The sequence below is a fragment of the Coturnix japonica genome, chromosome 16 (genome assembly GCF_054131305.1).
Source record: "Coturnix japonica strain WE chromosome 16, WE-NBRP24, whole genome shotgun sequence".
In the NCBI taxonomy this organism is placed as follows: domain Eukaryota; kingdom Metazoa; phylum Chordata; class Aves; order Galliformes; family Phasianidae; genus Coturnix; species Coturnix japonica.
Window position 1 is genome coordinate 1,796,629 of NC_140678.1, and position 26,922 is coordinate 1,823,550.

Sequence of the window (26,922 nt, forward strand, 5' to 3'; positions counted from 1 at the left end):
GGGAGCCTGTGCTCTTTTCCAGGCTATATTTCACGTTCCACCCCTCCATAAACAAAACCCAAATAAACCTTGCTTCCTTCTTGCCCAATTTATGGGAAGTCAGGTCTTGGGTTGGCCAAATCATGCGTCATCCCAACAAGGGGCTTCTGTGAGCACCACTTTGGGCATCACTGTAGCCATGGGTGAGCTGAAAGTCAGACATGGGTTGTGAAGCAGATCTAAGCAGGTACTGGGAGATCAGACTCCAATCATAGGACGGACTGGGTTGAAAAGGACCATAATGATCATCCAGTTTCAAAGCCTCAGCCCCGGGCTCTGTACAGCACTGGTGGTGGTGGAGGCCCAGCATGGAGCTCAGCACCAAGACAGCCCCTGCTGGTGCCACTATTGGAAGCCCCCACCCCTGGAAGACCACACAGAGCTACATACCCTCATTCCCCCTCCCATTAGAGGCCCCAGGAAGGACTTTAAGTGGCAGCAAGGAGACAAGCAGGGCAGATCCTGAGGGGGAACTGAGGTTCCCAACCCCACCAGCCCCAGTACCCCCCCTAACCCCAAGAAGGCTTAGACCATTGCAAAACTAAACTGAGTTTATTGCTTTGCCCACCCCAAGCCACAGCCCCTTTTCCTCCCCCTCAGGTGCCACCACTGGGGGCAGCTGCAAGGATGGGAAGAGCAGAGGCCTGAAGGCACTAAAGGTGACAAGTGGAGGCTAGAGAAGATGGAGAGCTGACCAACAGGGGCTGGAGCAGCCATAGGCACTGGGGGAAGCTAAGGCACTTTGCTGGCACCGCTTTGGCCAAGGGGATACCCAGGATGGGCAGGGAAGGAAGTTAGTGGGTACTAGGGCAGGGATGGGTTAGCAGGAGCTCTGATTTCAGCTTGGGAATGCTTTCATCCTCCCCCCAGGGGCTGCTATTTCCCCTGCACATTCTGCCCCTGCTGCATGGAAGGAGCAAAAGGCCCCACCAGCCAGGACAGGGGTGCATTATGTGCCACGTGCTCCACCAGCTCATCCATCAGCTCTCGGGCTTTGGCAGCGTGGGCACGTGCCCGTGCCACTGCACTGCCTGTCAGCTCCTGCAGGGAGGCAGCTGAGGTCAGGCTGGCACGGAGCTCTTCCACGTTGTGCCGGACCTGTGCTGCTGTGTCCTGGATGCTGGCAGGGAGACCCTGCAGGCTGCACACCAGGGGCTGGCAGGTGCTGTGCAGCTGCTGAGCCAAGCCCTGCACCAGGGTCAGCACACCCGACTCCACCGTCTGTGTTGGGACAAAAGGTGGGATGAGCACCAAGGGGAAACCAGGGCAGCCCTGGGGACCCTCCTGCCCTCTACTTACTGCTGGTGGCACCAACTCCTTGCCTCCACCGGGCTGCTTGGTGCTCCACTCCAACCACAGCTGCTGCAGCTTCTCCTGCCCTCCCTGCAGCTTCTGGTCCACGCCTTGTTTGAGATGCTCCACCTGTAGTGGGAGCAAAGCAGGGGGGGTGGGTGGCTGATCCCAGCCTAGAGGTGGGGGTCAGGATGGGGACAGTCCTACCAGGTCGAGGGCACGCTGGAGTTGGCCCAGCACATCCTGGCTGCTGGAGCGGGCACTCTGCAGCTTGCCCAGGGAGTGCTGGAGGGCACGATGCTGCAGCTTGGCTGACAGAGAGCCCAGGCGTACAAAGTAGCTCTGCTGCTTCTTCTGCTGCTCTGGTTCAAAGCCCTCCACAGCCGTGGCAAGCTTGGCTGGGGGGGAAAGGAACCAGTCAGCTGAGCCCCTGCCCCACCATTGACCTCCACATTGAGCCAGTGCTGCCCCATCGGGGCTGTCCCCTACATCACCACACGCTGCCATCAGATCCTTACCCAGCTCCTCATCTGTCATAGGCAGGTAGTGGTCCACCAGCTCCTCAGACTTCTCCAGCATGGAGCCCACCCCACTGGCCACCATCTGGCCCACGGTGGAGCCCATCACGGTGGTGACACCGCTGCTCACTGCCGACTTGGTCAGCTCCACGCTGCCCTGCACGGCCCCTTTGGTCATATCCATCACTCCTGTCACCCGGCTGCTCACTGCATCCTTAGCTCCGGCCACAGTGGAGGTCAGGACATCCCTGGCCCCTGTCACTGTGGATGTCACCAGCTGCTTCGTGTCCGAGATGAGCTGGTGGGAATAACAAAGCCCTGGTAGGCAGCACTGGGGCAGATCCCAACACCCCACACACCCCACGTTACCTTCTCAGTGGGCTGCTGTAGGATGGGCAGCTTCTCCTCCAGCTTATCCAGCCCTTTGCAAGCGTATTCATTGGCAGTGGATACTAAAAAACCCCCAAATAATCAGATGTGTCACCCCATAACACTCCCCATCCCCAGATCTATGGGGTGCCCCACTCACTCTGTGGCTCCAGCTTGCTGAGGATGGGCTGTGCCCCACTGACTGCTGCTGCTGTCAGAGTCTTCATCCCCTTCTCAGCAGCATCACACACAGAGCGGACATAGGGGTGGCTCTCCTTGGTGGAGTTGTAGGCACTGGATACGATCCCGCAGGCGGAGCTCACCAAGGGCAGGTTGGCCACCCGGCTGCCGATGCTCTGTGCATGACAATGGGGACAGTAAGAGCTCAGCGCAGCCCAGGGTCCCTCGTGGTTGGGAATGGGGTGAGTCACTGTCCCTCCCGGTGCCCTCAGCCCCATCCCCACACTCAGGTGGGCTCCCCCCGGCCCCACTGACCTGCTGCTGCTCCTCAGCTTTGGGCTGCGCTGTTCCATCCTCGCTGGCGGCCATGGTGGGGCTGCAGGACAAGCAAAGCGGGGCTGAGCAGGAGGGCAGACCCCAAAAGAACTGCACGGTGGGGGAGGGTGGAATGAATACCCCGGAAGAGGGAACCCCACGTTGTCCCCCCACCCCAGCGGTTCCCTCCTTTCCCTATGAGCGGAACCCTGAGCTCGCACACCCCAGGACAGGGGGGTCCCGCTGCGATCACCATTCGCCCCCCGAAGCTCCCACCCACCCCCAGCACGGAGCGGTGGCGGCGGCTCCCCGGTGTAGGGTCGGTGGGGGGCGGACACACACACAGCAGCTCCAGGCTCGAACTGGGACCCCCCCAACCCCACTCACCAGCTCAATTCTATTCCGAACGTTCCTTACGAGGCCGCTCCCCCCTCCGCTTTTATGGCCCCGGGTCCCGCCCCGTGCGCATGTGACCGGGTCCCACCCTACAGGGGGCGGCCCAGGAGCAGCGACCGACGGCGGGGATCTTCCCCATCTGAACGGGCAGTTCCCCCCCTCCCATCACTATCCACGGCCGTCAGACCCTCCCCACCCCCCCCAGCTGCCCCCCGACGTGGGGATGCCCGCACAGCCCCGTGCTCACCGTCGGAAGCGGCGGAGCTGATAACGGGGCTGAAGTCCGCCGCCACCCGACGGCGGGGCACAGTCCGGGGGCACTCGGTCGCCTCCGCACTTACATGGAACCAACCCCGGCTCTACGTGTCCCCCTCCCTCCCCCCAACTCAGTGTGAGGCACAGAGCGATGGGTTGGGATGGTTTGTTTTCTCTTTCACGTGCTAAGATAAGGAATCCTGATGCCATCTGAGCTCGGGGGATGGTCGTATTCCATGTGCCACCAGCCCCTTGTTTGCATCACAGATCCCACATCGGGCCGCCGAGTCCATCCTGCTGCTGACCCCATTGGGGCTGGCTCCCCTCTGCACAGTCACTGAGCTCAGTGCTCACCCCGTGTCCCACACACACGCAGCCGTTCCACTTGGCCATCTCAATGGGATAATCCTCCGGGTACTCCACGAGGGCAGGGGCGAAGGGTCCCACAATCCAAGGCAGGGTTGTGTGTTGCCCCACATATTCCAGGAGCTCATCGATGCTCAGCTGTGCTTGCAGCACACGCTGCCTGCTCTGCTCCAGCACCATGCCTGATAGGTCGTGGAAGGAGCAAGCACGGGACAGGGAGCTGTGCAATCCCTCCACGCCGTGTCTCACGTGCCCCACTGTGTCCTGCACGCTGCTGGGCAGCCCACGGATGGGGAGGTGGGTGCAAGCAGCTTGCAGCTGCCTCAGGAGACCTCGTAGCATGGCCATGGTCCTCACCTCCACCTGGAAAGCAATAAGAACACAGAGCTATGGGCACAGCCATGACCCCACCTCCACCTGGAAAGCAATAAGGCAGAGCTATGGGCACAGCCTTGACCCCATTGCTTTACACCCCACTGCAGAGCAGCCCTCCTTTACCTGGTTGTCCTCCATGGGTGCATCATCCTGCAGGCTCCACTCCAGCCACATATGGTGCAGGTGCTGCCTGGCGCTGTGCAATGAGTCGTCCACTCCATGCCTGCCCTGCTGGATCTAAAGGATGGAGAGCACCGGGAGTGCACTGAGATGCTCTGGATGGGGATGTGGGGATGGCTGCAGCCCTTACCAGCTCGATGATGCGATGCAGGCGGCTCAGGGCTTGCTGTGCACTGTGCTGGGCCCATTGCAGCTCACCCAGGGAGCGTCGCAGGGCACGGTCCTTCAGCTTGGCTGAGATGGAGCCCACACGCACCATGCGACTCTGCCGCCGGCGCCGCTGCTCCCGTGAGGTCACCTCGGTGCCATCTGCTGCGGGGTGATGGGGAGAGCAATGCAGGGTGTGCATTAACCCCAAGGATGAGCCCTGAGCTCTATGGCACAGCGCAGGGTGTTTGGCTCACAGTCATTGCAGGTGTCCCCTCTGCCCCTGCGGTCACCTCTGCGGTGACACAGCACCAGCTCTGCCCACCACTGCCCCGTGCTGAGCTATAAATACCCAGCGCAAGCAGGCTGGTGGCACGGGGCTATATTTGCTCTCTGCTTTCCAGGTGAGAGTTCACCCCATGCTGCTCCACATTTCCCCATGCAGGGAATATCCCTTGGGTCACAGTGGCTCTGTGAGACTCAGTGCTGCCCTGGCTGAGGGGTGGGGGCTGCCCACACCCCCATTGTGGCACCCAACACCCCCAGCACCAAAGCAGAGCTGAGCCCTGGGCTTCAATCCCAACAAGGGGGGACAGCACTCACCCTCATCCGTCCCAGGCAGGTAATGTTCCACCAGCTCCTCCGACTTATCCAGCACTGTGTCAGTCCCATCTGCCAGCAGCTGACCCAGACGGGAGCTCACCACGGTGTCGATGCTGCAGCTCAGCCTCCTCTGTGTCCTCTCCACGCCGCCCCACACGGCCCCATAGGCCCTTCCCACAGCACGGCTCATTGCTTCCCTCACACCCATCACGGTGCCCAACACCAACTCCCTGGTCCCTGCCACCACCTGGAGGGCACAGAATGGGGCAGTTCATCATCCCAGCAGTTCACACAAAGCCAGCCAGCCCCATAGGGACATTACCTTCTCAGTGGGCTGCTGTAGGATGGGCAGCTTCTCCTCCAGCTTATCCAGCCCTTTGCAAGCGTATTCATTGGCAGTGGATACTAAAAAAAACCCCAAATAATCAGATGTGTCACCCCATAACACTCCCCATCCCTGGATCTATGGGGTGCCCCACTCACTCTGTGGCTCCAGCTTGCTGAGGATGGGCTGTGCCCCACTGACTGCTGCTGCTGTCAGAGTCTTCACCCCCTTCTCAGCAGCATCACACACAGAGCGGACATAGGGGTGGTTCTCCTTAGTGGAGGTGTAGGCACTGGACACGGTGCTGCAGGCAGAGCTCACCAGGGGCAGGTTGGCCACCCGCACCACCACGTTCTGCTATAGGGTGGCAATGGGGAACAGTGAGATGGGACCCTGCGGTGTCCCCAGCCCATGGGCCCTCCCCATAGCCCTACCTGCAGCTCTTCTCGTGCCGGTGCTGAGTTGTCGGCTGACATCGCTGCGGTGGAGAGAAGAAAGCGGGGCTGAGCACTGCAAACTCATGGCACGAGTGGAAGGCAACTGGAGGCTGCTGGGGATGGGGAGTTTAGGAGGGGTGGATGGGGGGTTTGGGATGGGGCTCATTCTGGGACTCCCACCCCACCAGGATACAGTGGGGTTGGGTTTCCGAGGGATGGAAGCGGGGCAGGAGGGGGTCCCTGGGGAGGGGGGGGGGGGTGCAGGACACCATCCATCCTCTAGGCGGCTCTGGAGTGGGAGGTCCCCGCGGGGGGGAGTCATAGGGGTCCCGTGGGACATCGCGGTTCCCCCGCCCCCCCCATCCTCGGACCCCCGGCCCCTCCCGTGGGTCATTCCCCTCCCCCCCGCTCTCGTGCGGAGCCCCCGGGCTGTACTCACTGCGGGGATGGGGGGGGGGGGGCGGGATATCGCGACCTCCGGTCACGATCGAGATTCCCGGTCGCGATCGTAACCCCAATCCGTCCCCTCCCAGCTCCGCGTTCATAGTGGGGCGGGAGCCAAACTGCGAAGGGGTGGGACGCTCAGCCGCCAATTGGGAGGGAGGGGCGGGACTTTATGGAGGGGGGGGGGCTTCCAGATCGGTGTCCCCGACCCTATAACCCGGTGCCAGGTGTCCCCTTCCAGGATGTCCCACATCGGGTGTTCCTATACCTCACTGGTGTGTCCCCCCCCCCGGTAACCCTCAGATGTCCCCATGCTGAGTGTTGTCCCCATAACGAGTGACCCCGCACCGAGTGTCCTCATAGCACCATTGCCCACGCCAGGTGTCCCCATGTCTTTATGTCACACCTCCCCATGACAGTGTCCCATGACTCCTCTGTCCGTCCCCAAGGGCTCAGGGTCACCCAGAGGAGATGGTGGGGAACTTGGGGACGTTGTGTTGTCCAGGAGGGCCGCCCCAGGGGATCAGGTTGGTCTGGGCAGGGATATGGGACATGGAGGGGATGGGTTTGGCTATGGGACATGGCAGCCATCATTGCCTTTCATTCATGAACTTCGCAGGACAACACAGAACGAGGAGAAGCCATTTAATGCGGTTTTGTAAGGATTGCCCACCAGGTTGAGCCAATGCAGCTGGGTCAGATGCACAAACCAGGTGGGCTGCAGCGCCTGCAGGAGGTTCCCTTGCAGCACCAGGTGCTGCAGGTGGATGGAGTGATGGAAAATGGCAGCAGGGAGGTCGGGCAGGAGGTTGTGGGTCAGGTCGAGGATGCGCAGAGTGGGTACGGGTTGTAGCAGAGCCTCTGGAAGCACGGCCAGGTGGTTGGAGGAGAGGTGCAGCTCCTGCAGATGGGGCAGCCCGGCCAGAGCATTGGGGGCTATGGTGGTTATAGCTGTGAACTCCACTGAGATGGCCATGGTGGTGGGGGGAAGCCCGGAGGGGAAGGTGCTGAGAGTGGGCTCCGTGCAGATGAAGTGTGTGGCGTTGGGCTGTGGGTGGCACGGTGCAGTATGACTGTATGGCAGCAGAAGCAGCAGCAGCAGCAGTGGTGGTGGCGGCAGGATGTGAGCCAGCAGTGCCATAGTGCTGGTGCTGTGGACAGGCAGCTTAATGTCAATCCAGAGGTTGTGCCCTGCACTGCTCCCACCACCACCCCTGGGTGCCCCCAGGCAGGGGATGCACTGCAACCTCCATATCTCCCTCCTCATGCCAGCCCAGGGACCCCCCCAGCCCCGTCCTCACCTCCTCCAGCAGCCAACTCAGCTCCCTGGGGACGGCCCTTCCTCCTTCGTCACCACGCTGCTGGTTTGGCCTCACGTCCCCTCGATTGGGAAACCATCTCCTTCGCAATCGCTGCAGCTCAAGGAAGTTCCAGCACACACAGCAGTGCTGGGCACTCTTCATCCCCATGGCCCCACATTGAGGCTCTGGGTGTGAGGGTGGCACAGCATTGAGCTCCCCCCTTCCTTGAGGCTGCAGGGGCGCAGTGGGTGCCCAAATGAAGGTGTGACTGCACACATTTGTGCACTCAGTGGGGCTTTGCATGATGGAACAGCAAAGGTCCCCACATGCTCCCCTGCCCCACAGCCCCCTCCAGCCTGCTGTCCTCCCACCCGTGCCCCACAGGCAGGGTCAGCTTTGCCTCTCCCCATGGCACAGCACTGGAGGCGGTGGTGGGGAGGAATCACCTCTTGTAAACAGAAGTTTATTGCGGGGCTCCGGGGTTATACAGAGACGTTACCGCTGTCGCATGCATGAACGGCCCCGGGGCGATGGGGTGCCCGCGGTGCCCCGGCACCCTATTTACAGCATGGGACCAATTGCCCTCCACCCTGCAGCCAGGGTGCTGAGCACCTGCAGCGCCCACATCCCTCCACGCAGCCCTGCGGTCCTGCAGAGCCCTACTGCCCCTTGTGCCGCCTGCAATTGGGGCAGGGGTGGCACTTAGAGGGCACCTTTTGCCAGCAGAGAGTGGGTTTGGTGGGACCCCGGCCCCCTGCACCCCAGTGCCCAGCTGTGCTTTCAAGGAGAAGGGAGTGGAGTGCTGGGATCTTGGTGGGAGCAGAGGTGTTGGGGGTTAGATGACAGCTCCCCGCTGGCACTGGGTGGGGGTAGTGGAGATTTTGCCCAGTCCTTGGCAGATAATGCACCCTGATGGCATCCTTTGCTGGGTGCTGTCCTGGCTGGGTGTTCCAAGGGTGCTGGCAGCACCCACACACCTAAAGGTGCCCAGGCACAGCCAGTGGGGCTGAGGGGCTCTGTGCAGAGGGCACTGCTTTGCTCTATGCCAGCTGTGCCCATGTCTGTGTGCCCATCCTGCTGCCTCCCAGGGAGTCCCGCCCAGGGCGCAGCAGTCCCTGGGTCCAGCCTGGGGAAGAGACCAGACAGACACTCAGAGCCTGTGCAAAGCAGCCGGATCCTGGGGCACTGCCCCGTGCCAGCCGGGGACAGCAGGGACCTGTGCAGCTCCAGGAGCAGGAGGGGAAAACCTCAAACCCTTCCCATGGGAACCCAGGGGCTGCCAATCCCCCATGCAGCATCTCAGCCCCATCCCAATCCCCACAGAGCTGGAGCACCGTGCCACGGCACAGCAGGGTAAAGCGTCCACGGTGGCAGCACCTGTGGGTGCCGAGCCAGGCAGTGAGCTCCTATTTGCCCGAGGGAGTCCGCTCCATGCCATAGCGCAGGAGGTGGTGCAGGTCCGTGAGTGCACGGGGGGGCCCCGCACCGGGTGCCCGTGGGGCCGTGCCATGCTGCCCATAGCCACCTGCCGGAGCTTCACCACTGTTAAATGTGTGGTTCCTCTTGAGGTGGGCACCGGGGCGTTGGGTGCCGTTGTTGGCGTTGAAGTTCAGCTGCTCAGGGTGCCACGGCGGCCCCTCCACAAAGTCCCCCCCTTCCCCACCGGGAGCCGAAACCACACGCCGGCGGTCAGGGCTGGGACGTGGGGTGCCCCCAAAGTCGCCGTAGGAGCTGCGGGGTGGACGGCGGGCACCAGCAGGGGGGTGCTGCCTTGTGCGGGGACCCTCGTGGTGGTCCCGTCCCCAGTGCCCGTCACCTGAGGAGTCACTGAGTTCAGCCTCCAGCTCCTGATCCACCAGGATGGCGTGGCAGGAGAGGGGCATGCCGCGGGCAGAGCGGCCAGCACCGGTGTGCAGCCGCGTGCCGCTGGCACCAGGGTCCCGCAGCGCGGCGTTGATGATGTTGTGGCTCTGCTCCCAGGTGCAGTTCTGGAGGGCACCAGGGCAGCGCTTCTGCTGCAGCGGGGTTTGCTCCGGTGTAGGCAGGACACCCGAGTCCAGGTCGTGTTGGCTTGCCTTGCCAATCTCCTTGGGCCACCCGTTGGGCATCAGTGGGGCCAGCAGAGCGCCGGGCTGCCCACCACGCGCTCGCCGCTCGCCCAACCGGCTGACGCTCACCACCGACTCGCTGTGTGCCAGGATGGTCTCCTTGTCTTTGCGCCTTGCCAGCTCCTTGCGGTCCCGGTGGCCAATGAACCAACACACGCTGAAGCCGGAGATAACAGCACCGATGACGAAGGCGGCCACCGAGGAGATGACCAGCAGGTTCACCGACACCAGCCCATCCGGCTCGTCCACGAAGCTCTCCGTCACCAGCCCTGGGTGATGGCAAAGGGGCTCAGGGGACAGTTGTGATGTGCCATGTGTCCCTGGGTCCCATCCCTGTCCCACACTCACCCTCGCACTCGCCCAAATGCGATGTGCTGCCACCAGAGATGTCCTGCTCGAAAGCTGTCCTGTTCGGGAGTGCAAAAAGGGGGTCAGGAGGAGTTTGTTGGGTCTCCATGGTGAGAGGAAATGGAGGAGCTGATGTGGCTCAAAGTTCACAGATCCAGGGCAGACCCCAAGACCCCCATGTTGCTCCCAAAGAGTCCACCCAGCCCAGCCAGCATTACCTGGGGCTGGGCTCCAGGAATACACAGGAGCCCTCAGGTGTCCAGCCACAGTACGGATCCCGGCTCCCAAGGCAGCTCCTGGCAGGGAGTATAGACGTCAGGAAACCCCCAGCCCCCAAAAGGGACCCTGGTTTTCCCCATCGGTGCTCCTGGCTATGCCAAACCATTCATATCTCAGCTCCAGTGTAGAGCAAATTCATGGTAAGCCCTCTCTCCTTTCACAATCCCTCCCGCAAGCCCTGCCCTCTTTGGCACTCACTTCATGCAGCCCGAGTGCTGCTGGCAGCGAGCAACGGGCACCCTGGCCACACAGGGGGGGAAAGCCAGCAGCAGGGATCCGGCTGCCTTGTCCAGCTCCAGGCCCAGGAGTCTCCGCTCATCCTCTGTGTCCCGACCACATCTGGGGACGGAGCAGAGCTCAGTATGGCCCCAGTTCCTGTCCCCAGCCACAACATCATCAACCAGTGCAGGCTGGTCCAGGGAAGGGAGCTCACCCGTTGCCCCTGTCTCATCCATCCCACTGATCCCACCACCCATCTAACCCTTGCATCTTTCTGATCTGTTCCTTCCATCCACCCATCCATCCATCCATCCATCCATCCATCCATCCATCCATCCATTCACCTACTCCACCACCAACCCACCCACCTCCCTCTCCCCACCCCAGCCCACCTCCCAGGCTGGTAGGTCTCAAACTCCTCCAGGAAGATGCTCTGGCTGCCGGGGGGTGCAGGCGCGGGGCTGCTGGTGGCATTGGGATGAATGAGGAACTTGAGGATGGTGCCTGTGCTGGAGCCCAGGAAGACCACAGTGTGGTTGCCCCATGGTCCTGCTGCGTTGTCTACCACAATCTTGCGGAGCTGGTACCTGCATAGCATGAGCAGAGCAGGGTGTTGGGGCCAGCAGGGACCCATGTGTCCCCCTGACCCCCTGCAGAACCCCAGCTGATCTCCAGCCCTTGCTCCATTTGCCTGCCCCCATCCCCACATCCCTGCCCTCATCCCTGCAGCCCCGTCTGCAGCCCTGCATGTTGTCCTCCTGGCTGGAGGCTGTGGCCCGAGAGCGCAGCTTGATTAATTCCCCATCAAACAGCAATTAAGGCAGATTTAATTAGGATGAGACAATCTCAGCTGCAAAGTTTATGACATTTATCAGGTCTCATGGCGCTCTCCCATGCAGGGGCAGTGCTGGAGGCACAGCAACGTGCTGAGGCACAGCAGCGCAAGCCATGCACATGGATGGGCACAGCTGTGAGTGGCCATGCGTGCACATACACACATGCACCCCAAAAGCAACCACTCTCCCGCATTGCTTTGTGCTGGGGGTCCCTCTGCAACCTCTCCAGGTCCCATCCTACCCCCCCAAAACTCACCGACTCATCGTGCGGATAATCCAGGGCGCGTTGCCCAGGGATGGCACCGCTTCATCCATCAACGGGTGCGTCTTCACAAAGGTGAGGATCTCATCGGGGAAGGTGCTGGAGGAGTTGTAGCGCATCCCCGGGGCCGCACAGCACCCGGGTCTGACACCACAGCATAGCAAAGCTCAGCACTGCCATGATGTGGCTGAGCCCTGTCCCACTTCTGTCCCAGTCCTGTCTCCAGCTCTGCCGATATTGGCTCTGGTGTCACCATTCCAATCTCTACCCCCACTCCACATCCTGATATCCCCATCCCCAGCTGGGTTGGATTGGAGGACATCCAAAGGTCCCTCCCAACTCCTCCTAATCTGCCATTCTCATCCCCACCACCAGCCTTGGTCACTCCCATCCCTGCCCCTCTCCCCACCTCCATCTCCAACCCCTTTCCTGCCTGTCCCTTGCCCCCATCCCCGCTGTCCCCATGGGTCACTCACTCACCTTGGCTTTGGCACCATGTCTTCAGGTACAGCTGTCCAGATGGACTCAGGTGATTTCTGCTCCCTGAAGCGCCCCTCGAAGACAGCAGCCACTTGGTTCATGTCAAAGGCACACACGGCCGAGCCGGGGATGCTGGGGAGATGCAGTGTGGGGTGAACACCGCAACCTACCCCCCACCTCCTCACCCCTATAGGGCACTCCCCAGCCCAGCTCTATGGGGCCAACCTGTTGGTGGGTGTGGAGAAGACAGCGAGAACCACAGGGCGCCCGTTGAGCTCCAGGATATCTGTCACAGCATGGATGACATTGAAGTAGAAGTGGGAATCACCCGGCACGGAGCAGTTGAGCCGAGCCTTGAGGAAGGACGTCCACTGCTTCTCCAGCACACGCTGTGATCCCCCCATGTCATTCTTGCACACCCGAGCCACTCGGGATACAACCACCTGCAAAGGATGCTCGTCACCATCACCCAGCAGGGACAAAGGGATGCCCCCATCCCAGGTGTCCCTTAGGCTCAGGTCACTGTGGGGACCTCTCCAACCTTCTCCAGGTAGTTGAACTCCATGGCGATCTCACGGAAGAAGAAGTAGACGTGGCTCTTCCACTCCACCGCGTGCACAAAGTGGGGCTCTGCAGGGACAGCAGTGGGGTCAGGGCTGCCCCAGGACAGAGCAGAAGGGGACAGGGAGCAATGCCATGCACACCACGCTGGAAGCACCTTTGAACCACTTGGAGTCGTGTTTAACAGTGCGCAGGGTCGGGCTGTCCCCCAGGCTGCGGTAGATGACGGCATCAATGGCCAGGAAATCTGTCACTGTGGCTGTGAAGAGCATCCCCCCTGCAAGGGAGACACAAGTGTGGGTATGGGATGGAGGCAGCACACAGGGAGCACCTGGAGGAGCAGTGCCCAACCGGTGGTCCCCACTGTGTCAGCACTGACCTGTGAATAGTGCCACGTTGGCGTGCTTGGGGTCGTAGGGACACCGTGCCATGCCGCTGATATTATCCCCAACGGGTTCCAGTGTGTCCATCTGCAGAGGGCAACACAGGGCTGTCAGCATGGCCAGGGGGTGCCATGCCAGGCAGCAGGGTCTGGGTGGTGGCAGGAGACCCCAAAAGGGACACGCTGTCCTTTGCAGAGCTCCTGTCCCTGTTGACACCCTCCAGCCCCATCCCAGCAGCAGGGGACTCACACTGTAGTTGGCACAGATGGGGTTGAAGGCGTTGGTGCCACAGACGAAGAGCAGGTTCTGGTTCCGTACCAGCATCACCTTGATGAAGTTTCGGCACTCTGCCTGTGCCAGTAAGAGGGGGCTGTCAGATTCTCCATCCACTCCCCAGCACCAGCCCCAAAAACAGCCCCAGGGATAGGAGAGGGGTCCCCCCTCTGCCCCCCTCACCACAAGAGGCTGGGCTGGGGTGGGGGGGCAGCCCCAGGGGGCACGGACGGGACCTGGAAATTGGATTTCTTGCAGATTATGAGATGTGTCTGTTCTGATCAACGGGCCAGAAATAATTAATTACAAACCCAATTATACCAGCGTCCAATAAATCACAGTTGACACAAGCGTTGGCAGGGAGCCGAGAGGCACAGGGTGACACACACTGGGGGACGGTGACACGTGACGTGGGATGCAGGAGGGTGAGGGGGGCTCACAGGGTATGGACCCCCCCCATACCTCGTGTTTCCCCTTCATCCGGCAGATGCTGATGTCGTGCTGGTTTGATCTCCAAGTCAGCTTCTGTGGGGGCAGAAAAACCCAACGTGGGGCCAGGACAGAACCCCCCACCCACCCAATGTCCCCATAATAGCTCAGTGGTCAGCTCTTACCCGGTGATAGCGCATCTCACTGCCAGCAGTGGGCTCCAGGCTCACACGGTAGACGTTGTCCCTGCAGGGAGGATATGGATGTCACCACTTTATGGGTGTCTGATGTGCCCTGTAGTGTGGGATCGTGGGCTCTGTGCTCAGCCCATCTGCCCCATGGGAATGGGGTGCAGTGGGCAGTGAGTCCATCCAGCCCAGAGACCCACAGGATATAGAACTGGGGTGCCCAATAGCACCCTGCTGTGAGATTGGGGTGTCCAAACTCCAAGGCTGGGGAAGAATTTTAGGTGCCAGGGGTCCATCCCAAATGATGGGGCCCACGGGCATGTGTGGGGTGCAGAGGTTGGGGACCACGTTTCACACCTGTCTCCAACGAAGAGGGTCCTGTTGACCTTGAGGATGCGCTGGATGTTGAGGCGCTCAGTGCCACCACCCTCAGGGCTGCCTGGTCGGCTGCTGCCATGGCCCACAAACACAGCGTAGTGCTTCACATCTGGGGACATCAGGAGGGGACACAGAAATGGCATCACACACATCCCCATGGCCAGCCAGGACCCCACTCACAGAGCACCCCAAGTCCTCCCAGCCCCATCCCCTCTCTGCATCAATCTGTGCCCCCCTGTTCCCCCTCCCCAGGCACTCACAGTCCTCGTTTGCCACGGCGATGGGGCTGGGCTCCTCGGGGAAGGTGCCGTGAGCCATCCTCTCTGCTGTGAGCAGGAGCAGCAGGACGAGGGGGGGCCACATTGTCTCCCCTGGTGCAGGCAGGCGCCCACAGCACCTGCGGATGGGGGAGAGGTGGGATGGGGCAGCACCCGGTTTCCTCCCTTCTATGCTCCCCAAACTCACTGCCAGTGCTCATGGGGTGCCTCATTGAGGCTGGGGGCTCTGGGGGGACCCCTGAAGTGAAGGGTGAGGGTCCAGGATGCTGGGGTTGGGCTGGCACCAGCAGCCAGCAGTGTGAGACCAGGGGTGTGCCTGGGAGATGGGGGAAGTGAGTCCTTCTCCTGCTGAAGAATTCCAAATATGCTGGGAAAAGCAGCCCCCACGCCCTCCTCGAGCTGCTCCCAGAGCCTGCACAGCTCTGCATTGGAGCTACTGGGTACAAACTGGGTATAAACTGGGTGCAAGTTGGGCTCCTGGCTGCAGGACAGCTGCAGGGCCATGGAGATGGGGACGTGGGGATGAGGACATGGGGATATGGAGGACAGGAAACCCCGCATTGCAGCCCTGTAGCTGCTACTTGCCTTCTCCCTGTCCAAAATTTAATCACACCTTCTTGGATAATCAGTGGGAAAGTGGTGTAGAAATAAGCCCCATATACACACACAGCCCCCCCCCCAGCAGCACAGCCCTGCTGTCACCTCTGTCACCACCCCCCACTGTTCCAGACACTGGTGCCGTCCCTGCTGTGTGCCTGTGGGTGACACGGCGTGGGGCAGAGCTGGGTAATTAACAGGAGGGAATTTAATTGATTCTCAGTCTGGTGAGGGCAATGAGTGGGGACGTGGGTGCCATCGAACCGTCACCCTCCTCTGTATGGAGTGAGGGAGGGTGACATTGCGGGGGGATAGGGGACACAGGCACCATCAGAACCACTGGATAAGACCCAGTTCTGCAGCCCATGGCACTCAGTGCAGTGTCACATCCTGGGTCACAGCTGGCACTGTCCCCATCCCGCTCATCTCTGGGTACACCAGACCCAAAGTTGCTATGGGCCCCCTCTGTGACCCCCCCAAGGAGAGCTCTCCATTTACCTACAGCTTTAGGAGCTGCTGGGACCTCTCATGCAGCCTCAGTTCTCCCCCCCTTCCACTGCCCATTGCCTCCTGTTGCCACGCAGCCACTCTCCCAGTGGGATTTGGGGCATGGGGACCCTCAGGAGCTCTGTGCCACTGACCCCGGTGGCTGTAACCCAGCTGGGGGGCTCCGGTGTCACCGTCCCCTGGGCGCTCAGCGGTGATAGTGAGCGGGTGCCCAGCACAGTCGGGGTAACCCGAGCCTCCGGCTGCATAAATGCCTCCGATTGTGAGGGTGAAGAAAAGGCAATGGCTGAGAGGGGCCGGGGAGGAGGGGGCTGGCGGCGAGCGGGGGGCACGGTGGAGAACAGGGCCCCATTGATGGAGGAGGAGGAGAAGGGGGAGAGGAGCAGGGATGGCCGTTGGGAGCTGAGGGGAAACTGAGGCAGTGAGAGGGGGTGCACCCTACATTGGGGTGGGGTTGGGGTCCCTGTTAGAAGCTTGGGGGATGGGGAATGGAGATGGCTGTGACCCAGAGCTGCTGAACAACCATGGGTGAGTTGTCCCCATGCTGTGCCTCAGTTTCCCCATTTGATAACATGCCCGGTACCAGGCACCATCCATCTGCACCCACAGCCTCAGGGGGGGCTGATGCCTCACCCCATCGCTCCCCACCCCCTCCAACATCCCCTCAGCACTGAAGCATGGTGGGGTGGGGAAGGGGAGGGGTAGCTCTGCAGCTTTGCCCCCACCCCGGAGGTGACTGCATGCACCCACTGCCATCCCTTAAGGTACCAACTCCATCCCTTCAACCCCTTGGTTTGGGTTGGGAGGTGTGTGTGTGTATGGGGGGGGGGTGAATGCTTCCCTCCCAGGGATGGGATCCCCTCACCACAGCACCAGAGCACCCAACACCCCCCACTATGCAAACCTGAGCTCCGCTGCCACCGCTGTCCCCACTGCTCCAAGAGGGTCCCCCTGGAAGCTCCGGCAGAGCTGGGTGCATGTCTGGAGCCTGAGAGCCGCTCAGCTGTCACTCTGTCAACCCTCCTCTCCCCCCACCCCCATGGGACCCCCATGGGACGGGGCCCGAGCCCCCCGCGCCAGGTGGGAAGGTAGAGCTGATGTCACCGTAACCGGAGCCGGCACCGCCGCAGCTGTCACCAACTGGAACCGCTTTGACTCTGGGTTGTTGCTCCCCCCAAACCCCCCCCAACCAACCAACCAACCAACCCAGAGCGTCTCCTCCCCAGGGGTGCCACCACCACAATGGGTTACAGTGGGGGGGGGATCCCAAAACTGAGACATGGGACTCCCCAGGGTGGTGGCACCATGGTGGGTACGTTACCCCAAAGCACACTATGGGGAGGGGGGGGGGGATTGGGGTTGTCATCCCAATATCTCCATGGTGTCCCTTTCCATACGGCTAATGCTGGGTTTTATTTGATGTTTAGGGTAATTTTCTTTACAAAGTAACTAATGCCAATAAGCAATCAGCACAAATCACTATAGAGAGGCGGCAATTAGATATGTTAATGAGGCCCCTTACAAGCGGCAGCATAAGGAAACGCTGACAACATGCAAACCCAGCACGGGGAGGGTGGGGGGCACAGGGTCTGCCCCCACTGATCAACACAGTGCCCATCACATTGCATTTGGGGGTCAAAATAGGGTTGGGGTGCAGTGCCTGGAAGCCTGCAGTGCAGCCCAGCTGCTGCTGCCATGCAGCCATGAGGGCCACCGGCCGCAGTTGGTGGGGAGGGGGGGAAAGGGGGGGTCACCCCCATAGGTTTCCGTCCCGCCAATGCTTTGCTTGCTGGCTGGTGGGTTCGGGTGGCAGAGGCAGGAAGCAGCTGTCCCTGCGGCGCGGATGGAGCAAATGTCACCGCGGCCACCTGGCACCACACACCACCCCCAGACCCCCCCCCCAACCAGCAAACAACCCCCCCACCCCCCAGGGGCTGCAGGCGTTCAGAGCCTCCAAGAGGGTGCCAAGAGGATATCGCCCCCCTCACCATCAGTGGGACATCAAGGGGGGAAGGGGGGGCTGCCACCACCACTGCCATTTACCTTTGGGTGCTTCCACGGCCACGTCCCTGTCGGCTCAGCTGTCCCCCCTCCCCTTCTCTTTCCCCCCCCCTGGGATTGGGCTCTGGTTACCAGCTCTGCTTACAGCTGCTGCTTATAGGCCCCCCCCAGCACCCCCTGCCTGCTGCCTGCCCTGCTCTGGGATCCTGTGGTCATTGAGGCAGCTTTGTCCCCATCACCCCCATTAGGATGGACGTCACCCTCCTCCCTGCGCTGTCACCCACCTTTGGGTGCACACAAGGTGCCACCGACAGCCGCCACTGGCAGCCGGCCAGAGCTGTGTCAATTTGCATATTAAATATGTCCCATCTGCATATTAAGGATCATTTCCTATTTAGGAGGCGTCTCGCTTCGCACCGAAAATAAACCCCATGGTGGGCACGGGGTGGGCGGCACCATGGGGTGCTGGAGCTGAACCCCCCCCACCCCACAGCAGCTCCTCATCCCTTGTCCCATGCATGAATCCCCTGCCTAGGCATGAAGCTCCCCTCAAGGCACGTGCCCTCCCCTTGTCCCCAAAGGTCCTCACCCCTCCTTGGACCCCAAAATCACACAACTCCCACTTGTGCCCCCCTATAGCTGCATCCCCTACCACCCCCCACTGCCCCCAGCCTGGTGGCCCTGTGACCATGGAGAAGTTCAATAGCCACGGTGGCAACCTGGTGATGGGATCTGCCTTTGGCAATGGGACCCTATGGCAACCAGCATGCAGAGCCTCAGAGCTGAACGAGCACTCTACACTACCAGACACGTTTAACCCCAGCTCCAACTGGGCACCCTACATTACCAACCCCATGTTTAACCCCAGCTCCAAGCAACACCCCAACAATAACACCTCTGTTCCAGGTGCCAACCCTACAACAACAAAGCACAGCCCTGTCATTAAGAAACCACCTCCCAACGTTGCTTTAAGGGATGTAAAAGCAACATATAGGAGGAACCCTAAAGTCACCCTAAGAAAGCAGCCCTACAACACGAACCTGCAGGTCCCAGCAGGACAAGAGGAGGCGGTGGGGAGGAGAGCAGCTCAGTCCATCCGCCGTCTCATTTTCTTAAGCCTTAATAAAAGTTTATTTGTTGTTGTTGTTGTTGTTTTTATTTCCTCTTTAGTCTCCCCCGCATCTCCGCCGTGCTGGGATGTGCTTGGTTGCCTCGCTTTGCTTGGGAAAATGTTACCTTTAATTGCTCCAAGCTCAGGCACCAGCGCCTTGATTTGAAATTTCTATGCTTCAACAAACTGATTTGGAGTCAAATAAGATGAAATATCCGCTGTGTGCCCGGGTCAGCACGGGGAGAGAGGGCAAAGGGACCACAGTGCCAACCCATACAGACCCCTTGAGGTGCTGGTGGCCCCCAGGGTCCCATATGGGTCTTCATTTCACAGCCCCCCTCCTCACCTTCCTGCCCTGAAGCATGGCTCAGAATGGCACTGCATGGCTTACCATGGCTCAGAATGGCATAGCATGGCCTGACAAAAGCTTAGCACAGCTCCAAATGGCACAGCATAGCTCCAAATGGCTCAGAATGGCACGGTTCAGCTCAGAATTAAGTGGTTCAGCTCAGAATGGCACGGTTCAGGCCAGCGTGGCTCCACATGGCACAGCACAGCTCAGTATAGCGTGCTCCAGCATAGAATGGAATGGCACAGCTCTGCATGACACAGCTCAGCTTGGCTCAGAATGGCACAACATGGCATAGAATGGCACAGAACAGCTCAGAATGGCCCAGCATGGCATAGAATGGCACAGAACAGCTCAGAATGGCACAACATGGCATAGAATGGCACAGCACAGCTCAGAATGGCACAGCACAGCTCAGAATGACACAGCATGGCATAGAATGGCACAGCACAGCTCAGAATGGCACAACATGGCATTGAATGGCACAACATGACATAGAATGGCACAGCACAGCTCGGAATGGCACAACATGGCATTGAATGGCAGAACATGGCATAGAATGGCACAGCACAGCTCAGAATGGCACAACATGGCATTGAATGGCACAACATGACATAGAATGGCACAGCACAGCTCAGAATGGCACGGCACAGCTCAGCTCCCCAGGATGGATGCATGCACCTGCTGCAACCAAGGTGTGGGCAGTGATGTGCAAGCGCAGCCTTCACATGGCCACCACCTCCTCCTCTTCCTCCTCCTCCTCCTCCTGGCAGGCTGCAGGTTTGCTGCTATGACCCGGCTCCATCCCACTCTGTATTTCCCATCACCATCCCCATCAGCTGAATGAACCACCGGACGGCAGCCAAAGAGGGGGGAAGAGCTGGGAGCCACCATGGGTAGCCCTGACCCACTCCATGTGACTGAACCCCCCTCCCAACCCACATAGACACCAGGACAGCCCCATCCCCATGATGTGGGATGCACTGTAGCAGAGCTGCGGTCGGGTTGGGGGCTGCAGGATGCTGCTGGTGGGGAACAAAGGGCCATTGTTTGCACTCTGTGCCCCCGCCTGTGCGCTTGCCGGAAGGTCAGGTGCTTCCTCACCACCCCGAAATAGCTCCTTGTTCTGCTGCCACCGTGGGTGGGAATGGGGGAAGATGCTCCCCATCCTAAAGCCAGATTTGAGGACAGCTCTGTCAGTGCCATCACCCAGTGGGTGGGCAAAGGGGGGGGGCTGTACAAGCCCAGCTGGAAGGTGACAGAGCCCCACAGCCCCCACTTTGGGATATGGGGTCCCTGCCATGGTGCAGAGCAGATGTGCACTTGGAGGCAGATGTGTTGCTAAGGGCCCAGGAGTGAGCAGAGAAGAGGGGGGGGGGGGAAGAGTATTGATTCGTGCTTCCGGGGGAAGAACTGTTCAAAAGCAGAGAGAGCTCAGAGGGGCTTTCAAAGGGCTGGGGAGGTGGTGTGGGGTCTGTGCAGGTGTTGGTGTGTGCACTGCTGTCACACATGTGTGTATGTGTGTGTGTATGTGTGCACACCAGGCTGCTGCTTGCATGCAGTGTGCATGCATGCAATGGGCAGCAGGAGCTGCGTGCACAGCAGTAGGGGGGGTGTTTGCACACAGGGCCTCTGCGTGTGCAAGGGTGTGGGAGGTGTGATGGGTGTTGGGCAAGCAGGGGGGTGTACATGGTGTAAGTGGGTGTGTGGTGCCATCATGTGTGTGCGTGTAGGTGTGTGTGCACACAGGTATGTGCATGCATGCATGTGTGTGTGTGCAAACGTGCATGTGTGTGCAGCTGCATGCAGGTGTATGTATGTGTTTGTGCACACGTGTGCATGCATGAGCAGGGTGTGCACGCATGTGTATGTGCACATGTGTGTGCATGTATATAGCTGCACGCACATGCATGTGCAGGCACATGCACACGTATGTGGATGCATGTTACAAGGGACCATGCAATGCTCCTGTGTGTGCATGCTCTGAAATGAGCATCATTCAGGGGAGGGGGACAGCAATGGATCAGATGCATCCCCCCCCCCCCCCACCACCCCAAGCACCTTGGGATCCCAGCTCAGCTCTGCTGAATGGCCCTCAGCCACCAGCAGCCATGGGGCTATTCACAGCGCTGACCTCACACCACTGAGATAACTCCAAAAGGTGAAATGAAGGGTATGGCACAGCAGGTGCCAGGCAGCTGCCGGGTTATTTGCAGCACAGCACTCCCTACCTGCTGCTGGGACAGGACCAGCCCACGCTGCATGGGGACAATCCCCATCCTGGCCTTCCCCATCACCTTTCGACCCCGATTTCCCCTGGTGGGAGGTGACAAATGGGGCACAGTTCTGTCCCACCACCCAGACCTGAGCTGGATCCAACCTCACCAGGGTGGTGGGTGCTCACTGTGCCCCTCAGTGCTGCATTTGGCACCAGAGTTGGGTGGCACCATCCCCATATCACTCAATGCTGCTGCTCCGTGCCTCAGTTTCCCCATCCAAGTACAATGGTCGCTCCCTGCTCTGCACTGCCCCAATGCTGCCATGCCCACCAATCCCAACTGCTCTCCCAGAGCCCACCATCACCCCACAGTCCATTCGGCACCAAACGTGGTGCTACGGGCGATACGGGCACACCCAACCCTAAGCTCTGCTGCTGGGTTTGATGGGATTATCCCCGTAGGCAGGATTACATGGGAAAGAACCAAGGATTAGCAATGGCACATCAGCACGCTGCATCCACGGCCGCTGTCAGCCCCGGTGCCACCCCAGGGCCTCCACACTGTACTGGGATGAACTGGGACAGAGTGGAGACAGGCAGACCCTGAGTCCCACCATGGGGACCCTTTGGGGACCGGTGGTGGCTGCCACCTGCTGTGTAATTAACAGCTGCCGCTCCTGGGAGCTGCGAGCAGAGATGAGAAGGATCTTCTTCTCCTTCTTCTTTTTTTTTTTAATTTGACAAAATTGTAATTAAATAGGGAGTAAAATCCCGTTAGCACAATCCGGCCCCACTGGGAATCTCATCCGCTCCAGACGATCCTTCTCCTTCTCCATCCCATTGCACTAAAGGGAATCAAACCCCAATTTGGTTCTTTTGGGGGTTATTGCTGAGGCCTGGAGCTACAGGGGTGCCAGGGATGGGCAGGAGGTACCCAGAGCCACCCAGCGCCTTGGGATGATGGGAACAACAAATAAACCTCCCACATACCCAGCATGGATTAAGCAGGAGGAGAGGCCGAGAACAGAGCACCATCACAATTCACACCCCCAAAACAACCCTTAAAACACAGCAACTGAGCCCCACTGTACGGCTGCACCCACAGCCCGGCCATGGCACAGCTCAGCCCGTTGGAAAACAGCATCCAAGCTGGCAGCTTTAATTAAAAACCTGAGGCTGTGAGCGTGGCCAGCACTGCAGCACAGCTCTGCACTGAGCTCCGGCACCTTCCCAGCTCTCACCATGGGGAGGGGGCACAGTGAGGAGGGGGCACAGCAGAGCCCCCCAGGCAGCAGCACAGCTTAACACAGAGCTTTGCTTGCAGGACATACCACCAGCACAACCATGGCGTGCAGCTCACACAGAGCACGGCACAGGGATGGTGACACCCAGGCTGGTGTGTCACCTCCCACCCCATGACTTGAGGTCCTATGGTGCAGAGCTGCTGAACCCCAGGGGGTGAGGGGCAGTGCACATCCCTGCAGCCCCCCATAGCTTTGCATTGGGGATGCATGCGCCCCTATGACCGTGTACCCACGCTCCTGCACAGCTCTCCCCATCCCACCACGGCAGCACGGCCCCGTTGTTGGCATTCATCAGGCACCCGGCGCTATCAGGGGGTCATTTGGTAATTTCTCTTTGTTTATGGGAACAGCCGCACTAAGCAAAAACATCTTCTTCCAAGCAGCTCCCAGCACCCGGCAGGATCAGCACCCATAGCACAGATGGAAGCAGAACCCCAGGAGCATCCTCAGCCCTATGGCCTCAAGAGCAACCCACCCCCCAGCCCCTCAAGTACGACGGTGTGCAGCCCACCCCCCCTCCATACACACCACCTCCGAACGCAGCAGCCACGTGCCCCGGTGACAGCAGTGACCCAGTTCCCACGTCACCCCCCTGCATGGGGCTCAGCACCTTGTCCTGCCCCCCCTTATCTCCCCCCCGCCCCCCCCTTGCACTGGGTGCGATAGAGATGGCAGCACTGGGGGTCACATTCTGCATCAGAGCCAAGTAGGCTGCAATGGACCTCGGGGTACTGGGGAGGGGGGGTGGGGGGCAGGTGGTGCCTGCTTTGTCCTCATCTCCTTGAGCTACAGCTGCAAGAAGGTGTGGGGGGGGTCGCCTACCTGTCCATCCCCCCCCGTTCAGGCTGTGCTTTGGGTGGAGGGGAAATCAAGGCAGAGAGGATGGCACCGTTCATCCAAGGTCACCCCGAGCCAACAGCACAGCCCGGCCCTGCTCCCCCGAGGGCACTGTACCCCCCCACACACAACCCAAACAGGGCCAGCTCCCCTCACCCCTCCTCCATTCCCTACTTGATTTGGGGCAGGAAGGTGCTCAGGACCCCCCACAGCAATTGATGTGGATGATGCAGGAGGAAAGGAGGCCAGGCCTGGGCTGGGGGGGATTTTGGGGGGGGGCATGCAATGGGCAGGATGCCCATGGTGACAGCAGTGAGGGTGACAGGGCAGGATTTGGGCCAAGCTCAGCACAACCCACATTATTTTAGGGTTACATCACCAAAATCCATCTCAATAGTGCAGAGTCCCCAAGGAGATGACAGCCCCCCCGCAGCCCCTGCATGGGGATGTTCAGCTGTGCTCCAACATGGGGAGTGCCAGCACCCTCGGCACATATGGGGTGACCCTATGGGGTGTCATTCCCCCCACACCACAGTGGGAATAAGGAAGAAAAGTTACAGTTCCAGGGAGACAATGCATGGCACCCCAGTTCTCTGGGGGGGCTCTGTCACCTTTGGGCCCATGGGCTGTTTGGGGGACAAAGCACTTTCTACACCCCCCCCAGTCTGAGCTCTCATTGCTTCCCTCTGTTGTCCTGCCCCACTGCAGCCCCCCACCACAATCCCACCAGCTGAAGGCAAATGGGGTGGGGGCCTACATCAACCCCCCCTTCTTGCCCCAATACTCTACATCCCAGCTGCTTCTTATAGGGTGGTGGAGCCCTATGAAACACGGACCCCTCCCCATCTTATTCTGCTTCTTTTCCACCCCCCCCACCGGTTTGGGACTGTCCTCCATCCCTTCCATCCCTGCCCCCCCCCAGGGCTCAGCACATTGCATTCCAGGGCTGGGGGGGGGGGGGGGGTCATGATGCAGGGTTGGGGTGATGAAATGGGATGAGGGGATGCTGGCTGGATGATGCTGTGTTCAGGATTCAGTGCTGCGGAGGGGCAGAGGGGGGCTCCAGGGTGTGGGAGGGACATAGGGGTGCTGGGCAGGGGGAGGTGGTTATGGGACCATGGGATCAGGGGGTGCAGGATGGGGATGCTGGGGGGGTAGTTCATAATGCTGGGGGGTAGAGCAAGGTGCTGGGGGGGGGCAGCGGGGTGAAAGATGACGGTGATAGGAGAGTCTCCATAGTGCTGCGGGGGGGGGGAGGAATAGAGGTGTGGGGTGGAGGTGCGGAGGATACCCGAAGAATGCAGGGGTGGGGAGGGGGGGATCGCAGGGTGGGGATGAGGGAGCGGAGGGGCACAGCGGTGAGGAGGGGGTTAGAGCAGGGCGGGGAGGGGGGTTGGGGAGTGGGGCCGGGGTGCGGGGGGGGCCCTCCAGCCGTGACCCTTCAAGGTTCCTCCTGCTCCGCCCGGAGAGCCGCTAACAAAAGCGCCGCTTCCCAATGCAGCAGCAGCAGCAGCCGGGAGGGGGGAGGGCCTTGCCGTGGGGGGGGACGTGGTAGGGGGGGGGGGGTGGGAAACGACACATTTTCCCTTTTTTCTCCCCCTTCTTCCCAATGTCCCAATTGCAGGGTGCAGCCCCCCCCTCCCCACACCGGCAACCCCCGACGGGAGGGGCAAACTTCGCATCGATTCGGATGGAGATGGGGTGGGGGAGGACAACCGCATCAATGGGGTGGGAGATGGGGGGGGGGCACCGGCCGCGTTCTTACCTTCAGATCCGGGGGCCGGGGGGGGGGGGCACCGCACACCTGCGCCCGGCGGCAGCGCGGCTCCGTTCGGCCCGGCCCCGCTCCGCTCCGCACCGTGCGCGCCGCCGCGACGGGAGGCGCCGGGGCCACCGGAGCCCGTGTTGGGGCGGGGCTGACAGTGAATCTTTGGGGGGGGGGGGGGGGGCCGCGGCCGGAGCCGGGTCCGGGCCCCGAGCCCACCCGGCGGCTGCGGCTGCAGCAGGGCCGCTCCGGTAATGCACAGCGCTGGAGAGACAGCGGAGCTGCCGCTCTCTGCCCCCCGCCCACCCCCCACCCCCTTGTCGCCCTGCCCCCGCCCCAGGACGCCCCCCGCCCCCTGCCCGGCCCCTGCTCGCCTCGGCCCCCTCCCGGTAGAACGGCATCGCGTCGTGCCCAGGTTCGGGGGATGTGGGGTTGTACCCCCCTCTGCCTCAGTTTCCTCCCGCATCAGTCCACCCCCCACCCCCCGCACCTCAAAAAGGCTCAGCCTTGCTTTGTCCCCGTCCTCCTGCCTCATCCTCCCACCCCTGTCCCTATCCCCGCAGCCCCCGCCTCAGTTTCCCCACGCACAAAGTGCCTCTCCCCCCTTCCTTGGCTGCATCCCCCGCACAGGGGGCTCAAGGCCACCCTACTGCCCAGGGGGGCTGCCTGTGCACACAGATGTGGGGGGAGCAAGGTGGGACCCCCACAATGCGTACCCGAAGCCTCCAGGTGGGGACATGGCTGGAGGAGGGGGGTTCAGTTTCATGTATTCAATGATTTAACACCAGGCGAGCATCATATTCCCCTCCACCATCTGCTTCCAGCGCCTGTTTTAGCTGAACTTACACAGAAAAAAATAAATAAATCAAAGCAGTCATAAATAAAGCACTGCCCCCCCACCCCCAGTCCATTCCCCCTCCCATCCCATCCCATCCCATCCCATCCCATCCCATCCCATCCCATCCCATCCCATCCCATCCCATCCCATCCCATCCCATCCCATCCCGCAGCCCTAGGGGCAGATGCTTGGCATGGAGCATCCCTGCTTGTCCTATGAGAGGGATGTGCACCAGGAGGTGCCACCACCCACACTCAGCTACTATTTGGGTCCAGTTGAACGTTGCTTTCCCAGTGCAGAGATGGATGGAGGACTCACAGTGCCCTGACACTGCGTGGTTCTAAGGAGGGGAGATGCCCCCCCCCCGGGTGATGGAGAAGGGCTGTGGGTATCTCTGGTCTGTGTGTGCTATGGGTGCACTGAGCTGTGCCGGTGCTCAGCACACACCATAGGTTTCTCACGCCTCTGATTCACCCCTTCCTGCTGGTTACTGGCAGCTGAGACATGGGGACAGCCAGCCCCGGGGTGGTGCAGGAAAAGGGGATCCCCAGAGGCCCTATGGTGGGAAGGAAACTGTGGCTGTGACTCAGTGCCTGAGTCAGCATCCCTGGGGTGTTATGGAGGGGACAGCCCTTGGACCTGACCCTCAGTTCATCGTGCCGGCCAAGCTCAGGCTATTTAAGGTCATTTACCATCTTCCCTCTTCATTCCTTCCCATTTCCCATGGACCCCAACCCACTGGGTGACATGGAGGGGACCAGCATCCCCCCCCCCATGGGTCACTGTGGCTCTGTTCACACCGGGGGAGCACTTCCAATAGGGTCTGTGCT

General features: G+C 60.7%; 3 protein-coding genes across 8 annotated transcripts; all 3 read right to left on the bottom strand.

The window, feature by feature from the left end:
- Positions 1-572: 572 nt before the first annotated feature.
- LOC107325545 (perilipin-3-like) lies at positions 573-3,128 on the bottom strand. 2 transcript variants are annotated; one of them, XM_015886533.3, is made up of 8 exons: positions 3,102-3,128; positions 2,715-2,775; positions 2,380-2,575; positions 2,220-2,302; positions 1,851-2,148; positions 1,540-1,730; positions 1,339-1,461; positions 573-1,260 (listed from the first exon to the last, which is right to left on the bottom strand). In XM_015886533.3, exons 2-8 carry the CDS (start codon positions 2,766-2,768, stop codon positions 916-918), a joined length of 1,290 nt encoding a protein of 429 aa, XP_015742019.2. In that variant the 5' UTR covers positions 2,769-2,775; positions 3,102-3,128; the 3' UTR covers positions 573-915. The 2 variants fall into 2 exon arrangements, with proteins under 2 accessions (XP_015742019.2, XP_015742020.2); XM_015886534.3 differs by having other exon boundaries at positions 2,995-3,128.
- Positions 3,129-3,517: 389 nt separating this feature from the next.
- LOC107325543 (perilipin-3-like) lies at positions 3,518-6,365 on the bottom strand. 3 transcript variants are annotated; one of them, XM_032440951.2, is made up of 8 exons: positions 6,238-6,365; positions 5,796-5,839; positions 5,520-5,718; positions 5,359-5,441; positions 5,037-5,283; positions 4,417-4,595; positions 4,230-4,343; positions 3,518-4,094 (listed from the first exon to the last, which is right to left on the bottom strand). In XM_032440951.2, exons 1-8 carry the CDS (start codon positions 6,341-6,343, stop codon positions 3,627-3,629), a joined length of 1,440 nt encoding a protein of 479 aa, XP_032296842.2. In that variant the 5' UTR covers positions 6,344-6,365; the 3' UTR covers positions 3,518-3,626. The 3 variants fall into 3 exon arrangements, with proteins under 3 accessions (XP_032296842.2, XP_015742014.2, XP_015742016.2); XM_015886528.3 differs by having other exon boundaries at positions 4,417-4,598; positions 6,238-6,364; XM_015886530.3 differs by having other exon boundaries at positions 4,417-4,598; positions 5,520-5,715; positions 6,238-6,347.
- A 1,610-nt stretch (positions 6,366-7,975) lies between these two features.
- Positions 7,976-25,552, bottom strand: SEMA6B (semaphorin 6B). 3 transcript variants are annotated; one of them, XM_085517339.1, is made up of 17 exons: positions 25,255-25,552; positions 14,548-14,684; positions 14,267-14,396; positions 13,907-13,967; positions 13,755-13,817; positions 13,269-13,370; positions 13,016-13,106; positions 12,794-12,913; positions 12,617-12,705; positions 12,301-12,518; positions 12,076-12,207; positions 11,590-11,739; positions 10,890-11,084; positions 10,477-10,617; positions 10,218-10,295; positions 10,000-10,058; positions 7,976-9,920 (listed from the first exon to the last, which is right to left on the bottom strand). In XM_085517339.1, the coding sequence occupies exons 2-17, from the start codon at positions 14,648-14,650 to the stop codon at positions 8,950-8,952; spliced, it is 2,703 nt and encodes a 900-aa protein (XP_085373465.1). In that variant the 5' UTR covers positions 14,651-14,684; positions 25,255-25,552; the 3' UTR covers positions 7,976-8,949. The 3 variants fall into 3 exon arrangements, with proteins under 3 accessions (XP_085373465.1, XP_085373466.1, XP_085373467.1); XM_085517340.1 differs by lacking the exon at positions 25,255-25,552 and adding an exon at positions 16,574-16,709; XM_085517341.1 differs by lacking the exons at positions 13,755-13,817; positions 13,907-13,967; positions 14,267-14,396; positions 14,548-14,684; positions 25,255-25,552 and adding an exon at positions 13,604-13,738.
- Positions 25,553-26,922: the final 1,370 nt, after the last annotated feature.